Genomic DNA, 15,999 nt, shown 5'->3' with positions numbered 1-15,999 from the left:
TAGAATGGGAGGCAGAACCTTCAGTTTCAGGCCCCTCTTACGTGGAAACAGTTTCCAGTTTGTATTCAGGAGACAGACACTATCTCTACTTTTAAGATTAGGCTTAAAATTTTCCTTTTTGCTAAAGCATATAGTTAGGGCTGGACCAGGTGGCCCTGAATCCTCTTTTAGTTACACTTTTGGTGCAGGCTGCTCGGGATTCCCATGATGCATTGAGTATTTACTCTTCAGTCACCTTTCTCAGTCGCTATGTGTTAAATAGACCTCTCTGCATTGAATCATATGTGTTATTAATCTCTGGCTCTCTACCACAGCATGTCTTTTATCCTGTCTTTTGGTCGCAGCAGATGGCCGCCCCTCCCTGAGCCTGGTTCTGCTGGAGGTTTCTTCCTGTTAAAGAGAGTTTTCCCTTTCCACTATTGCCAAGTGCTTGCTCACAGGGGGTCATATGATGCACATAAAGATTTTAAAGCTGCATTAACTCAGCTCTTGAGTGTAGTTTAGCATTTCATTCGATTTTGAACTCACATACTCGATGTCTTGTGGAAAGAAGTTCTGGTGTGTAATAGCCAACAGCAATAAAAAGATGATTTGCAAAGATAACAAGTAATTAAATTAAGAGAGTGGAATGTCCGGCATCTTTTTCTTTCAGCTGTTGGTGAAAGAAAAAGCTAAACTAAAAAGAACTGAATATTAAACTTAAAATTGTTAAGTAACCAGAGGCATGACTGCAAATTAGAGCTAACATTTCTTTAACTCCCCTGGATATACTTTCTACTAACTTTCTTCCACCAGAACAATTTATTAAAGTCAAAGAAGCAGGTTTTTAGCTGGACTTTCTGTCATCCGAGTGACCAAAATGTCTAAATATAATTTGAGAGAAGATCTATATTTAAGAACTGCACACTAAAGCTATTTGACAAGACAGCACACCAAAGCACAGAAAAATCTATAGTTTATATGTTGTTAAATCCATGAATGTCTGAGGATCCAATAATTTTGCATACACTCTTTGGTTTTCCTCAATTAATATGCACACACCATGGCTCACAGGAGAACAGAATTCACGTTGGAACACGCTTGCACTTTTCTTGCATCCTGGCTAGATTTCAAGCTGTGGCCTTGAACTGTTCAGTCTGCATTGAGTGTCTTCTTAGAAGCATCCGCCTAGTAAGCTCTTTCCGGGGCCCAGGAGGAGCAGAGGGAAAAAATTGCTTTTGGCCAGACTCTTTCTCAGAAAAACTACTTCCATTGCTGAGGTTACAAACATTAAGGATGGGGGTGTTAGTAAGAGGTGGGAGAGATCTTGGTCTGGCCTGTGAGTTAAGATCCAGCAAGAAGGCACCAGAACCTCTGCGCTCATATCCAGAAAGGATTCTCTGACTCGTTCCTGACACCAACTCCCTGGAACCCATTGTGCTAGAGGAATGCAAAGGCGCCAGCCTCTTGCCATCTGTCAGGTCTCTAGCTTTCTGCTCTTCAGGGACATTTTGAATGTTTACAGCTATTTGTGGGTCAGAGTTGTATATGTCTGCACCTAGCTTGCGTCTTTGAATGACATTATGAAGGCTTGATGAAGGTTGCAGTTGTGTTACAAGAATTTTACCAGTGGAAAGCGAGGAGGGGACTGAATCTGTACCAAGGTTTTCAGAATGCAGATTAGGATGGGAGGCAGAGTGAGATGAAATGAGACCTGGTAGTGGTATCTTTTGTCCAACTTGTTTGGCACTATCATTTTTTCCATCTCTCGCTTTTTCATTACTTGCTTCACACCATTTGTAGCTGTCAGAGTTTTGGCTGTTATCCTCATCCAGTCTAGGAACTCTGAATGAGAAGTTATCAGTCAGACTAAAATCCTGGGCTTTTTCTGAGACTGAAGCTTCAAGAGGTTGCTGGGTGAGCAGAGATGCTGGGATCTTCAGCCAGGGTTCAGAATTCAGCCTCAGTAGAGGCTGCTGCAGTCCATTTAGAGGTGCTTGGCAAAGCCCGCGAAATCTTGACGGGGAGCACGGATGGGAGCTTATGCCACAGATCTGTGCTTCTTTAAAAGAAAAGACTGGTTTTGGAGGGCACAAGGTAGAGGAGGTGCACTGGGGAGATGTGATGAGCTGGATTTCAGATGGAGATGCAGGAGCTGGTAATGTCATTTTTTCTGCCTGGTCAAGAGGACGAAGGGGAGGCATGCTGAGGTACTGCTTGGTTTGCAGTTTACCACATGGGAATTTGTCAGTTGTTATGATGATCACCTCCTTTCCCTTGTCTTTGCATGCATCAAGCAACAAGTTCAGCACCTTTAGGTCTCCAGTCATGACTGCGTAAACCAATGCTGATGTCCCAGACTGATCCTCCAGACTGATGTCTGCCCCACTGGCCAAAAGCAGAGAGACCACTTCTGGGCCAGCCTGCTCCCGGCAGGCATGCATCAGTGCAGATCGACCTTCTTTGTCCTGGATGTTGGGGTCTGCTCCCTTCTCTAGAAGAAACTGTATCAGCTTGACTCGACTGGCACTCTGGGCATCAACATGTTGGGTACGGCAGGCCACCATCAGTGGGGTCTGGCCTTGGCTGTCACTCTCATTGATGTAGGCTCCCCCTTCCAGGAGCAGTCGTGTGAGCCGCAGGCGACGGAGAAACACTGCTTTTAGTAGTGGATTACCTGAATCTATGGTTACACCAGGATTACAGCCTTCTGCCTCCATGCTTCTTGGTCACAGATGGTGATTTTGAAGATGTAGAAAGACAGATTTCTGTGGAAAATAACAAAACTATTTAAGGTTCTGTAGAAGAAGAGCAGTTGCTTGCCATGATGACGATGTCAGCAGGAAACCTATCGAAAAACAGTAGCAACCCACACATACAACTCTAGAAATCTTCCTTAATTCGATACCAATATGATTCTTGTTTAGTTACGTCAAGGTGCAAAAGGACACAGTTAGAGCTTAGATAAGTGTCATGGTGTGGGTTAAAATTCCAGTCTTCTGGCTGTTGTTAGAAAAGTTGAAAAAAAAGAAAGTGCCAGGTGTTGCATGTTATAATATTATATGTATGTGCTAATGTATTTGTTATCGTCTTACTTTACAATTTGCTTTTTAATTAATTAACTTTTAATTTAATCTACTCTGTTTATAAGTGATAATTTCAAATGAATTGCATCTATTACAGTTTCTTTACCAAAGTGTGAAACAAATAGTCAGGAAAAGCAAGAAACTGATAATTGTCATCTTCATTTTCAGCAGTTCTATGTCTGCAGCACAAGCAGAGCCAGCCTCTTTCTTTCCGCCTTTGTGCTGTTTGTCCTTGCCTTTTTCTATCAGGCCACAAAAGGCTGCAGTTAACAATGTCTCAGACAGTAACACAACATTTTCTTCAGTTAGTCACAGAAACCAAAACACTACAATGAAAAACATTCCTAGACTGTTTTTTTGGTAATTTTTCTGCTTTTTGTATGTAAAGTAGCAACAGTGGGTTGTCGTGGTTCAGATTTTTGAGGAAGAGACATACAACTGAAAGTCCATAGTGGGTCAACACAAATGATTTTATTAAAGCACATATATGTGGTGAAGATGGGCTCTGCAAAACATCAGCCTCGATCTCCCGCCTGACAACAGGTGGGTGTGATATTTACAGTGGGGCAAAAAAGGTATTTAGTCAGCCACCGATTGTGCAAGTTCCCCCACTTAAAATGATGACAGAGGTCAGTAATTTGCACCAGAGGTACACTTCAACTGTGAGAGACAGAATGTGAAAAAAAAATCCATGAATTCACATGGTAGGATTTGTAAAGAATTTATTCGTAAATCAGGGTGGAAAATAAGTATGTGGTCACCTCAAACAAGGAAAATCTCTGGCTCTCACAGACCTGTAACGTCTTCTGTAAGAAGCTTTTCTGTCCCCCACTCGTTACCTGTATGAATGGCACCTGTTTGAACTCATCATCTGTATAAAAGACACCTGTCCACAGCCGCAAACAGTCAGACTCCAAACTCCGCCATGGCCAAGACCAAAGAGCTTTTGAAGGACACCAGGAAAAGTATTGTAGACCTGCACCTAGGGATGGGTACCGGTGTCATGGCACCGGTTCTGACATAAACGGTAGTAACCAGACCGAAAAGCAGCGCACATTTCGGTGCTTTATTTCGGTGCTTTTTTTTCCTGAGCTGTGATACACTTTAGATTCTAGCCAATCATTTTACGTTTCCGAGGATAGTAGGCGGGGCCAGGTACGTGTGTTCTTTTAGAGCAGAGCTACAGATTAAAAATGGCCAAGGCGAAGCGGTTAAAAGTCTGGCTGTACTTCACAGCAAAATATGCAAACTCAGCAGCCTGCAACAAGTGCTTTAAGGTGATACTGTCAAAGGAGGTAAGACCTGAAATCCGATGAAACACCTGGCGTCGCATAGCGTTTTTTTTAAAAGCCCAGAAATGCGCCGTATGATAGCTTGCTGCGAGACCTCACACCGAGCACATCTACTGTGAGTGGGTTGCCTGTTATCGGCAATATCCCCCAAAAACCCAGAAGAGGAGAGTCCTGGCCCCTAGCCCTGCCAGTGTAGCAGAAATGATGATGGCAGCAGCAGCCGTTCTTCTCTGCGTGAGTAGCTTAATGTTGTTCATGTGTAATTTACGTTGCGTAGGCTAACCACGTTATTACATTAATGCATGTGAGGTGAACTAGCAAAACACCATCAGAGCTACATTGCGGCTGTCTTCTTGTTGATGGCAGATACTCCTTCACCCTGCCAAAAAAGGCTAAAATGACCAAAGAAAAAGAGGAAACAGCTAAAACCGAGAGTTTTTGACAAGTTTGTGTTTTCCATTGATTAGCAACTGCTTCCAGCTAAGATGATACCATAGATGCCCCATAGCTGCAGAAAGGCTAACTTTGTATCTTTTTACAAAAACAGCTGAACATGAGAGGTTTTAGGACCATTTGTGTTCTCCAGTTTTTAACACCGGTTTGAGCACCGTTGAGCACCAGGCACCGTTTCAAAAGTAACCGAATTGCACGGTATCGGATAAAACCTAAACGATACCCATCCCTACCTGCACCAGACTGGGAAGAGTGAATCTACAATAGGCAAGCAGCTTGGTGTGAAAAAATCAACTGTGGGAGCAATCATCAGAAAATGGAAGACATACAAGACCACTGATAATCTCCCTCGATCTGGGGCTCCACGCAAGATCTCATCCCGTGGGGTCAAAATGATCATGAGAACAGTGAGCAAAGATCCCAGAACCACACGGGGGGACCTGGTGAATGACCTGCAGAGAGCTGGGACCAAAGTAACAAAGGTCACCATCAGTAACACACTACAACGGCAGGGAATCAAATCCCGCAGTGCCAGACGTGTTCCGCTGCTGAAGCCAGTGCATGTCCAGGCCCGTCTGAAGTTTGCCAGAGAGCACATGGATGATACAGCAGAGGATTGGGAGAATGTCATGTGGTCAGATGAAACCAAAGTAGAACTTTTTGGTATAAACTCAACTCGTCGTGTTTGGAGGAAGAAGAATACTGAGTTGCATCCCAAGAACACCATACCTACTGTGAAGCATGGGGGTGGAAACATCATGCTATGGGGCTGTTTTTCTGCCAAGGGGACAGGACGACTGATCCGTGTTAAGGACAGAATGAATGGGGCCATGTATCGTGAGATTTTGAGCCAAAACCTCCTTCCATCAGTGAGAACTTTGAAGATGAAACGAGGCTGGGTCTTCCAACATGACAATGATCCAAAACACACCGCCCGGGCAACAAAGGAGTGGCTCCGTAAGAAGCATTTGAAAGTCCTGGAGTGGCCTAGCCAGTCTCCAGACCTCAACCCCATAGAAAATCTGTGGCGGGAGTTGAAAGTCCGTGTTGCTCGGCGACAGCCCCAAAACATCACTGCTCTCGAGAAGATCTGCATGGAGGAATGGGCCAAAATACCAGCTACTGTGTGTGCAAACCTGGTAAAGACCTATAGTAAACGTTTGACCTCTGTTATTGCCAACAAAGGTTATGTTACAAAGTATTGAGTTGTATTTTTGTTATTGACCAAATACTTATTTTCCACCCTGATTTACGAATAAATTCTTTACAAATCCTACCATGTGGATTCATGGATTTTTTTTTCACATTCTGTCTCTCACAGTTGAAGTGTACCTCTGGTGCAAATTACTGACCTCTGTCATCATTTTAAGTGGGGGAACTTGCACAATCGGTGGCTGACTAAATACCTTTTTTGCCCCACTGTATACTTATGATGACCAGTAACTCGCGTCACCGCAGATGAAAAACAACATGCATGTTCAGTAATTCTATGTCAGGAGATATTCTAAAACAGAACAGTTCCTTTCTCAGTTCCTCCACCGCCTCCCAGATGCATCCTGTTATTCCACTTTTCTGGACTTGCACAACATTTGCAATCAGTTTACCCAGACAGACTATGTGTTTGTGTTGTTAACCTAAGCGCATGACCTCCCTCTACGTCATCTGTTACCAGGCAAACTCCAATGCAGCAGGCTGCTGAATGCACACAGGCAATATGTGAAAGATTATTATGTGCTTATGCTAACACCTGAAATACAGACTTTAACATAACATCACCAGTTTCAATAAATGTGTCAATGAAATGACAATAATGATAAATCATAAATGATGCAACAGTAATAATAAGGATTAGGAATAGTAACATAGATTATGAACGTAAAATAACATTTCATTCCGACAGGGTGTTTATGTGGGACATATAGATACCTGCCTTACCAGTCATATTAGAGCTGTGATGACAGTGAAAATACACACACACACACACACACACACACACACACACACACACACACACACACACACACACACACACACACACACACACACACACACACATATTTAAATATCACAGGAAAACATCACTGCTGTTGTCTAATTTTTCTGGATTTGAACTACAGAATATAGTTATTGTGGTTTTGCATGAGAAAACAGACATCAGCTGTGCTGGGTGGGAATCACAGATGTTGTGCCACTTATGCATATAATGAACCTTACTTCTTGATTGCATTACCTTTAATATGAGCAGGCAACATGTTTTCATCTTGCAACTGATGTCAGAAGTAAAGTCTGTCTGCTGGCAGCTATTACCCATCAGAGAAAAACACCACCTGCACCATGTTTGACAGATGACGTGTAGGTGGTATGCATTCAGTTATCCTGTTCCGTATTTGGTCAAAACTTCTTTGCTGGTGCCCAGGTCAATCACTTGGTTACTGAACTACAGGGAGTGCAGAATTATTAGGCAAGTTGTATTTTTGAGGAATGATTTTATTATTGAACAACAACCATGTTCTCAATGAACCCAAAAATCTCATTAATATCAAAGCTGAATGTTTTTGGAAGTAGCTTTTAGTTTGTTTTTAGTTTTAGCTATTTTAGGGGGATATCTGTGTGTGCAGGTGACTATTACTGTGCATAATTATTAGGCAACTTAACAAAAAACAAATATATACCCATTTCAATGATTTATTTTTACCAGTGAAACCAATATAACATCTCCACATACACAAATATACATTTCTGACATTCAAAAACAAAACAAAAACAAATCAGCGACCAATATAGCCACCTTTCTTTGCAAGGACACTCAAAAGCCTGCCATCCATGGATTCTGTCAGTGTTTTGATCTGTTCACCATCAACATTGCGTGCAGCAGCAACCACAGCCTCCCAGACACTGTTCAGAGAGGTGTACTGTTTTCCCTCCTTGTAAATCTCACATTTGATGATGGACCACAGGTTCTCAATGGGGTTCAGATCAGGTGAACAAGGAGGCCATGTCATTAGTTTTTCTTCTTTTATACCCTTTCTTGCCAGCCACGCTGTGGAGTACTTGGACGCGTGTGATGGAGCATTGTCCTGCATGAAAATCATGTTTTTCTTGAAGGATGCAGACTTCTTCCTGTACCACTGCTTGAAGAAGGTGTCTTCCAGAAACTGGCAGTAGGACTGGGAGTTGAGCTTGACTCCATCCTCAACCCGAAAAGGCCCCACAAGCTCATCTTTGATGATACCAGCCCAAACCAGTGCTACACCTCCACCTTGCTGGCGTCTGAGTCGGACTGGAGCTCTCTGCCCTTTACCAATCCAGCCACGGGCCCAACCATCTGGCCCATCAAGACTCACTCTCATTTCATCAGTCCATAAAACCTTAGAAAAACCAGTCTTGAGATATTTGCCTTTGGCATTGATTAGAGGGGTTGACTCAATTTGTTTTAACATGTTTCAATTTATTTTAGTTTTTTAGTTATTTATTTTATTTTATCTTATCTCATTTTAATTTTCTTTACTTATGCTATTAGCATGTACAACACTTTGTGAACTCTGGTTTTATGTTAAAGTGCTTTATAAATAAAGGTGGTATGGTATTTCTTGGCCCAGTCTTGATGTTTCAGCTTGTGTGTCTTGTTCAGTGGTGGTCGTCTTTCAGCCTTTCTTACCTTGGCCATGTCTCTGAGTATTGCACACCTTGTGCTTTTGGGCACTCCAGTGATGTTGCAGCTCTGAAATATGGCCAAACTGGTGGCAAGTGGCATCTTGGCAGCTGCACGCTTGACTTTTCTCAGTTCATGGGCAGTTATTTGGCGCCTTGGTTTTTCCACACGCTTCTTGCGACCCTGTTGACTATTTTGAATGAAACGCTTGATTGTTCGATGATCACGCTTCAGAAGCTTTGCAATTTTGAGACTGCTGCATCCCTCTGCAAGATATCTCACTATTTTTGACTTTTCTGAGCCTGTCAAGTCCTTCTTTTGACCCATTTTGCCAAAGGAAAGGACGTTGCCTAATAATTATGCACACCTGATATAGGGTGTTGATGTCATTAGACCACACCCCTTCTCAATACAGAGATGCACATCACCTAATATGCTTAATTGGTGGTAGGCTTTCGAGCCTATACAGCTTGGAGTAAGACAACATGCATGAAGAGGATGATGTGGACAAAATACTCATTTGCCTAATAATTCTGCACTCCCTGTATACATGCATCTCTTGGGTTCTGGCCTTTGGCATTTGTGTCTTCATAACCTTTTCAGCCACATTATTACAGTATTAGCAGAGGAGTTCGAGCAGTATCTCACAAGCCCAGATGTGACACTGACATATATAATTTATAATGTGCACATTATAAATGTGGATGTCTAAGGTAGCATGAAACTAGCATACAACAGATTTGGGATAACAATTTGGGATGACAATCTACAATGTAGCTTAAAATTTTCATTCTACCCTTATGCTGTCCTTATTTTCCCTTCAAATGCTTACTAACTGCAGTGCAAACATTACACCTTTTGTCTTCCTCTCTGCAGATCTCTAACAGTTCTGCACATTGAATATCAAAAAAATCCACCTCACCTGAACAGTATTAGCTCAACATTCATCCTGTGGAAGACCACTGTGTGTGTGTTTGTGTGTGTAGATATATGTTTACTGCAAGTGTGTTGTTCATGGTGAGGATCCTAGAGCCATATAATTACAATGCTATCTTTGCTACTTCAAAGATTAACATCTTTTGTGCATTAAATTCCATTCAGAGTTATTAACTGGTTGTAAGATAAGCAAAATAATAAAATTAAGTTGCGAAGTTGAAGAATCGCTACTGTGTATCTGTGTGACTCACCAGCCTCCAGTCAGTTAAGATTAGTCCTCTCCTGCAGACATTCACTCTCCTGTTGCAGAGCTGCGACTGGCGTGATGCTGGAAGGATTGTGTCACAATAACTGAGAGGAGAAAGAAACTGCAGCAACCAAGGTTTTCCAGAATGAGTCTGCTTCTCAGACAAAATGTGTTATGAGCACGAGTGATACAGACTTGATTTCAGGGAGGTCTAAGAAATGGTTAATCCATCGCTACAGCAGGAGCAGCAGTTGCAGAGAGAGAGAAAACAAGGAAGGTTGACAAAGATGAACGCACAAGGTGAAGCACTATAGCAACAACATGTTCTTTCATCAAAGGGGGTCTGATTCAGCAAAGGCTTATTAATTGTGAAATTAGCCACAAAGGACGTTTTTTTTTTTTAACTTATGTGCAGAAAGGAAACTGCATTTTCTCCACCTTATCAATGACATCTCCATGACAACCATCAAGAAGGCTGAATGACGGCACACATTGTAATTGTGCTGGAGGAACTGTTCTTTGTCTGTATGAATGTGTGTGGGGGGAGAGTGTGTACACACCTCTGTGAGAACCAGATTCTTTGCATGTACCTTATTTTTTGTAATATGAATGCTTGAATGTGAAGGCTTGTAACAGGGACTCAAGAAAGACAAGGATTACTTACAATTTATTCACCAAAAAAAGACTTGTAGTTCTTAACAAATAATTATCCTATAATTATCCTATTATTATTTTAAGTCTGATGTGGTTCCCATTAATGCAAGTAATGTGGCTCTATAGATCATATTTACTTTGTGTTGTCCAGCCCAGCTGGACCAAATGTTCAGTTCTCCATATAGTATGTAAAAGCTGTTTGTGGTTGTGTATGTTTTATATCTATTTTACTGTGATCCACCCAGTAGGAAAATATGCTCAGCAGGAAGCTGTCAGTAGCCTCATAACAGTTTTCAAAAGCTTCAGTTTCTCTTGTGGCTACCTTAGGCTGGCTCCAGAAGTCTCATAGTAAAATGTTAAAGCTAAATTAACTAATTAAAAGCTTTAAATGCAGATAGAAAAAAATTGTTTTAGTGTCAGTGAATAGTTCCCTCATTTAAAACTAATTTACAAATTATAAATTGGTTTTATAACATACTTTCTTTCTTCCGTTCTTTCTTTTAGTTTAGTTTTTAAGGCCTAAAGTTACAACTGTAACAGACCCAGTGCCGCTACTGCCAAATATAGTCACTTCTGGCTCCAAAAAAATACCATGAAGGTGGCCAGAATGAGTTTGAGGCTTCAAAATGTGAAGTTCAAAAACCATCAGGTGAAATCACTGTGGCCATGTCCATCTTACATATACAGTCTATGCACACTTAAACAAATCAGCAAGTGCAGATAAATATGCCATTTCAAGGTGACTGGGTTGGATCATCCTTAATTCACTCACTGGCTACTTTTAATCAAAAACAATAGTTTTAAATGGTTAAATAAAAGATCATGCCAGAGATGGGGAAACAATTAACAGGTTATAATGAAATGAATGGCCATAAATAAATGCAAAACCATTAGAGCACAGTATTTATAAAAACTGCCATGCTTCTGACTTTTTTATATTCTTTGCACATTCTGCTAAGGCTGTTTGTAACCCAGCTGTTACAGTAATTGTCCAAACAATGGTACATAGTTTTTATCACTTTGCTGTAGCCATAGAAACAAGTGTGAGGTCACCTCTGAAGTCTGAGCTAGAAGTGATGTCACTTCCGAGTTGAGCAAAGAAAACAGGGTTTTGCTGCTTACAGCAACAGTGTAGAGCAATTCATGGATTACTCGGAATAGGTATTTTTTCCTCTACCTTTCTTTTTTAATTCTATTGTTATTTAGCAAGCCACACCCACACACTAGTGACAGTATCCATTGCAAGTTTTACTTATATTTGCAAGCCCAGTCTTATATCTTAGATTGTTAGGTAGGCTGTAAAGGGGTATTCCAGTTTGAAATCCCAAGTGGGAACTCGGAAAGAGGAACTAAGAGTGCAATATATAATCCCTCCACAAGATGTTAGCATCGGACAGCGTTTTTCCATATGAGGTCTTATTGATATTTTATGGTCATTTGGATTTTATTTATCCATAATAAAAGCAAAAAATGTAAACACGCCTTTTGTTTGTATATTAAATCAAATACTTTTATTATTCAGTTTTTGACTTAGAATATAAATAAAGCAAATTATTTGAGTAAAATGCAATTTTACTGAGCCACTTCTGTGCTACTAAGTCTCTTGTAAAGGTTATGTCAAATTATGGTCCTTTAAAATACTTATATTTAGTTTAAAAAAACTATTTCAAAGTATATGTAAAAAGAACCCTTAAATGAGCACTTTATATTAACTCATGCAGCTCATATTTATTATTTTTTAATTTCTTTTTTTCTCGTTTTAGTTAGTAAAAGATTAAACATTCCACCCATGATTAAAAGAAAATGATAAATACATACTTGTAAGTTATTGATATTTTTTATTGTACATGAAACAGAAATTTCTCTAAAATCTTGAGATCTTTGTATGTGTGTATATACACACTAAAAAATGCTGAGTTATTTTCATAACTCAACTTTTGGGGAAAAGTCATGAGTAAGTTGGATTAGTCTGACAAAATATTGGTTCAAAAGTCATGACTCAGGAGTTGGGTTGGCAATATGCTGGCTTCTTTAATTAACTCCCCGGTTTGAATAATTAAGTTGGGTAGCTTTGATCAAGTATTGGGTCAAAATTTTACCCAATTGTTTGCATTGAAGACAATCCTCAGAAGAAGCAACATCATTCTTCACAAACTGCCATTTTCAACTACACTGTGACCTGATCAGATATCACTGGACTTCTCCTCTACTATGAAATAAAACATGGTAAGTAAAAAGTGAATTCTAATAATTTCAAAGTCATGCGCGCTGGGGTAATGAAAGAACAATCTGCTTTGAATCTAGTTTTTGTATGCTGAATTTTTTTTCTTAGCCTTATTAGACAGATACAGTGAAGACTGACAGAAAAGTAAAAGGGGGAGATATGCGGCAAAGGGGAACAGGTCAGACTTGAACCCAGGCTGAACTGCTTTCAGCCATGCAGCATATGGTTAACTGCTCATCTAACTGAGCTAAACCAGCACCTAGTAAATCAAAGATTAACCCAAATGTTAATGGTAATATAACCCTCGTGGAGAGTTATGAGTTTCAACCCAATTTTTGGTCAGTTTAACCCATTTTTGGATAAATATCCTACCACAGTGTGCTGGGTCAAACCAATAACCCAGCCCTGTTACAAATTGGGTTATTTTTCACCCAGCGTTTTTTGGTGTGTATGTGAGTGTGACTGTTTTTTGCTTTTTGACAACCTTTGCCCCATCTGCTTCAAAGCAGTAGTACTGGGAACCCGAGTATGAATTATGTTGCATTCCCAAGTTTAACCAGTAAATCCTAGTGTAACCAACTTTAGAGATGTAAAGGTGAATTACAGCGCAATAACTACTTGGGCTTGTAATAAAACCCTGGCCAGAATCAGAAGACACCAAATTCATGAGGGGACAAAGTATTGAGCAGCAATAATGACTCGGACACGGAATTAACTTTTGAGTAGCCACTGTTGTGTTGTTACAAAGTGTAAAAATCAGTGTCCAATTTGTACAGGGGAAAGAAAAAGAGTATAAAATAAAATAAATAGTGTGCACACTTAAACAAAATAAAAGTACTTGTTGGGGCCCTTTAAGAATTCAAGTTATGTTGACAACAGCCAACTTCAAAGGTCCTTTTGAGTGTAATTGGAATATAAGTATGAGTGTGTGGGTGTGTATCTTCTTCAGGGTGAATTGTCCTCAAAATGGTTGGCTCGCCATTAGCGCAGGGCGATATGACCAAAAATATTTATCACGATATACATTTGAAAATTTGCGATAACGATATAACTGACGATATAATTGACACTTGACAAAATACTTCACAACTTTATTAGTGCAAATTCCTTGCTGACAGTTTAACCAAAAGGTATTTCCAGTGGAAATTGGCCGACATATCCTCAGCATAACCATGTATAATATCCACAAAACTTAAAAAGAGGTTATACACACAATACGGTAATATTATGTTGAAACACAGTACGTTTCACTCCGCGAGGCTCCTGCCTACGATAGCAGTAATGCTCCGACAATCCATCAAGCGGTGCGGGTTCGTAGCTTAGCAAAGTCGTACTGAAACATTTGACAGATTTTCGAGCACTGTGTACCACATAAAATCATTTCGAGGTCAGTAAACACAACCAGAATTCATACATAAGGCACACGGGATTATAAGGGGCACTGTCGATTTTCAGAAAAATCAAAGGATTGATTTTAAGTGTGCCGTATTTTCCAAACAACACGGTAATAACGACGGCCCGCTAACATGCTCTACCAAAAGTAGTGCTTTGTTGTGTATCTGACGGACGAAAGCTAAACCAGTTCCACACCACTTAAGTTGCAGCATTTTTACAAACCAATTCTGGTTCATCCGTTTCATTCAACGATCCGCTTTTGCCCTTCTCATTCTCCATTTGCTGCCATGCTTTTTCCACCATGTGCGTATGAAAAGGAATAACACTTGTCTTACCAACGTTGCTTCTCTCCTTCATCCAGCCACTCAACTGTGGACTTCCAGCAGGTAAGTATTCTTGCTTTCCTTCCTCTCAATTCTGGATTATTGCTCTCTTTCGTCCCTGCGTTTCTCAGTTTAACTAGCAGATGCCTCCACTCCTGTTCCTGAGATGAGAAAAACCGGGGAGGACCACGCACCTTCACCTCACTTCCTGGCTGACAAGGTGAATGCAGCCTGCATAGGCTCTGATTGGTCGCCGAGTGCTAGGTACCCCCACGTGGGGTGAACTGAGAGGTGCATTTAATTGTCATAGGACTTATGATGCTTTGTTGATGTGAACAGTTAAGATAAAGGAAATAACACCTCCTCTTCCTTTATCATTGATGTAAATATGTTTTTTTCATCTGGGCTACACCCTCCCCTCCTGAACTCATGCACATCCCTGTGCATGGTAAACAGTTAAATGATGATTATTCAGGGGGTCAAGGAAGGGGGTGGGAACAGGCTCTTCACCATCACTGATGACCTCTGCCCAAGCTAAAGACAGTCCTTGCACGAATGATTTTGCTGCTGTGATCAGGGGATTCCCTAACTCTGTATAATCAAGCTGTCGTGGCGGACGGAGGTTTCTCTCAGATCTCCTGACAGAATCATTTGTATCTGTGGTTTCCCCTGTATCCATTGGGACCCTTTACTCCATTCTTTCCTCAGGATTCACACCTCTGGTGCCAGCCTCCTCAACTGGAAGTTGCTTTTCTTAGACGTCTGGATCATCAACGGGTGAGTCATTTTCAGTCGAGGCTGTTTCATCCACTTGTTCGATTGATGTGACTCCATCGGTGGGTAAGTACTCAGTATTATCTGTAGTACTGGCCGGCATATCAGGTATGTTGCCAAAATGAGATTGGCTGTCAAAATCAGGTGGGTTGTCAATATCAGGGACATTTAGAGGACTCTCACTGACCGTGGGGACAGGGGTGCTCAACCAAACTGGGATGAGCAGATCATCTTCTTCATCTGAGGAGTTCTCTTCCTCTAGCACAGGACTTGCATGGGTTCTTGGCCTGCTGACACTGGCTTCTGTACATGCTCACTGGTTTCCTCCACAGGTAGGTAGCCACATGATAGCAACAGATCCCAGTGTAGTGTTCTTAGGGGACCATCTTTGCTTTCAGGCTTAACTGTATATACTTGGAGGTTGCCTGCTCTACCCACCACTACATGCACAGTGTGTTCCCATTTGTCTGAAATCTTATGTTTCCCCCAGATGCAGACATTCCTGACCAATACTTGATCTCCAGCTCCAAGTCTGAGGCAGTTACATATCTGTCAAACCTCATTTTGTTCTTGTGAGCTATCTTTGCAGCCATGTCCGTAGCTAGCCTGTAGCTTTCTTTGAGACGTGACTTGAGTTTTTGCACATATTCAGAGTGAGACGAGTGCTGTTCCTCCTGAACACAAGGTCAACTGGTAACTGATGTTGGCGTCCGAACATCAGTTCGTATGGGGTGAAACCAGTCACCTCATTCCTGGTGCAGTTATAAGCGTGGACCAGGGGTCTTACATGGTCACGCCAACAGGACTTATTTTGATCACATAGAGTGCCCAACATGTCAAGCAAGGTACAATTAAATCGTTCCACCGGGTTGCCCCTAGGATGGTATTGGGTTGTCCTCATCTTGTGGATACCAGCCACCTGACAGAGTTCCTTGATTGTGCGGGACTCGAAATCTGGACCCTGGTCACTATGCAACTTTTCTG

At 41.2% G+C, this 15,999-nt stretch overlaps 1 protein-coding gene across 1 annotated transcript; it reads right to left on the bottom strand.

The window, feature by feature from the left end:
• Positions 1-408: 408 nt before the first annotated feature.
• ankrd34ba (ankyrin repeat domain 34Ba) lies at positions 409-9,919 on the bottom strand. The gene is made up of 2 exons (XM_026176877.1): positions 9,650-9,919; positions 409-2,747 (listed from the first exon to the last, which is right to left on the bottom strand). Exon 2 carries the CDS (start codon positions 2,697-2,699, stop codon positions 1,110-1,112), a length of 1,590 nt encoding a protein of 529 aa, XP_026032662.1. The 5' UTR covers positions 2,700-2,747; positions 9,650-9,919; the 3' UTR covers positions 409-1,109.
• Positions 9,920-15,999: the final 6,080 nt, after the last annotated feature.

This window comes from Astatotilapia calliptera, chromosome 7 (genome assembly GCF_900246225.1).
Source record: "Astatotilapia calliptera chromosome 7, fAstCal1.2, whole genome shotgun sequence".
NCBI classification, from domain to species: domain Eukaryota; kingdom Metazoa; phylum Chordata; class Actinopteri; order Cichliformes; family Cichlidae; genus Astatotilapia; species Astatotilapia calliptera.
The sequence above is the reverse complement of the archived record's forward strand: the minus strand, read 5'-3'. Positions and strand labels throughout refer to the sequence as shown.

Bases quoted from the DNA above. Each gene is read 5' to 3' on its own strand.
- ankrd34ba (XM_026176877.1), bottom strand. From the start codon at position 2,699: ATGGAGGCAGAAGGCTGTAATCCTGGTGTAACCATAGATTCAGGTAAT.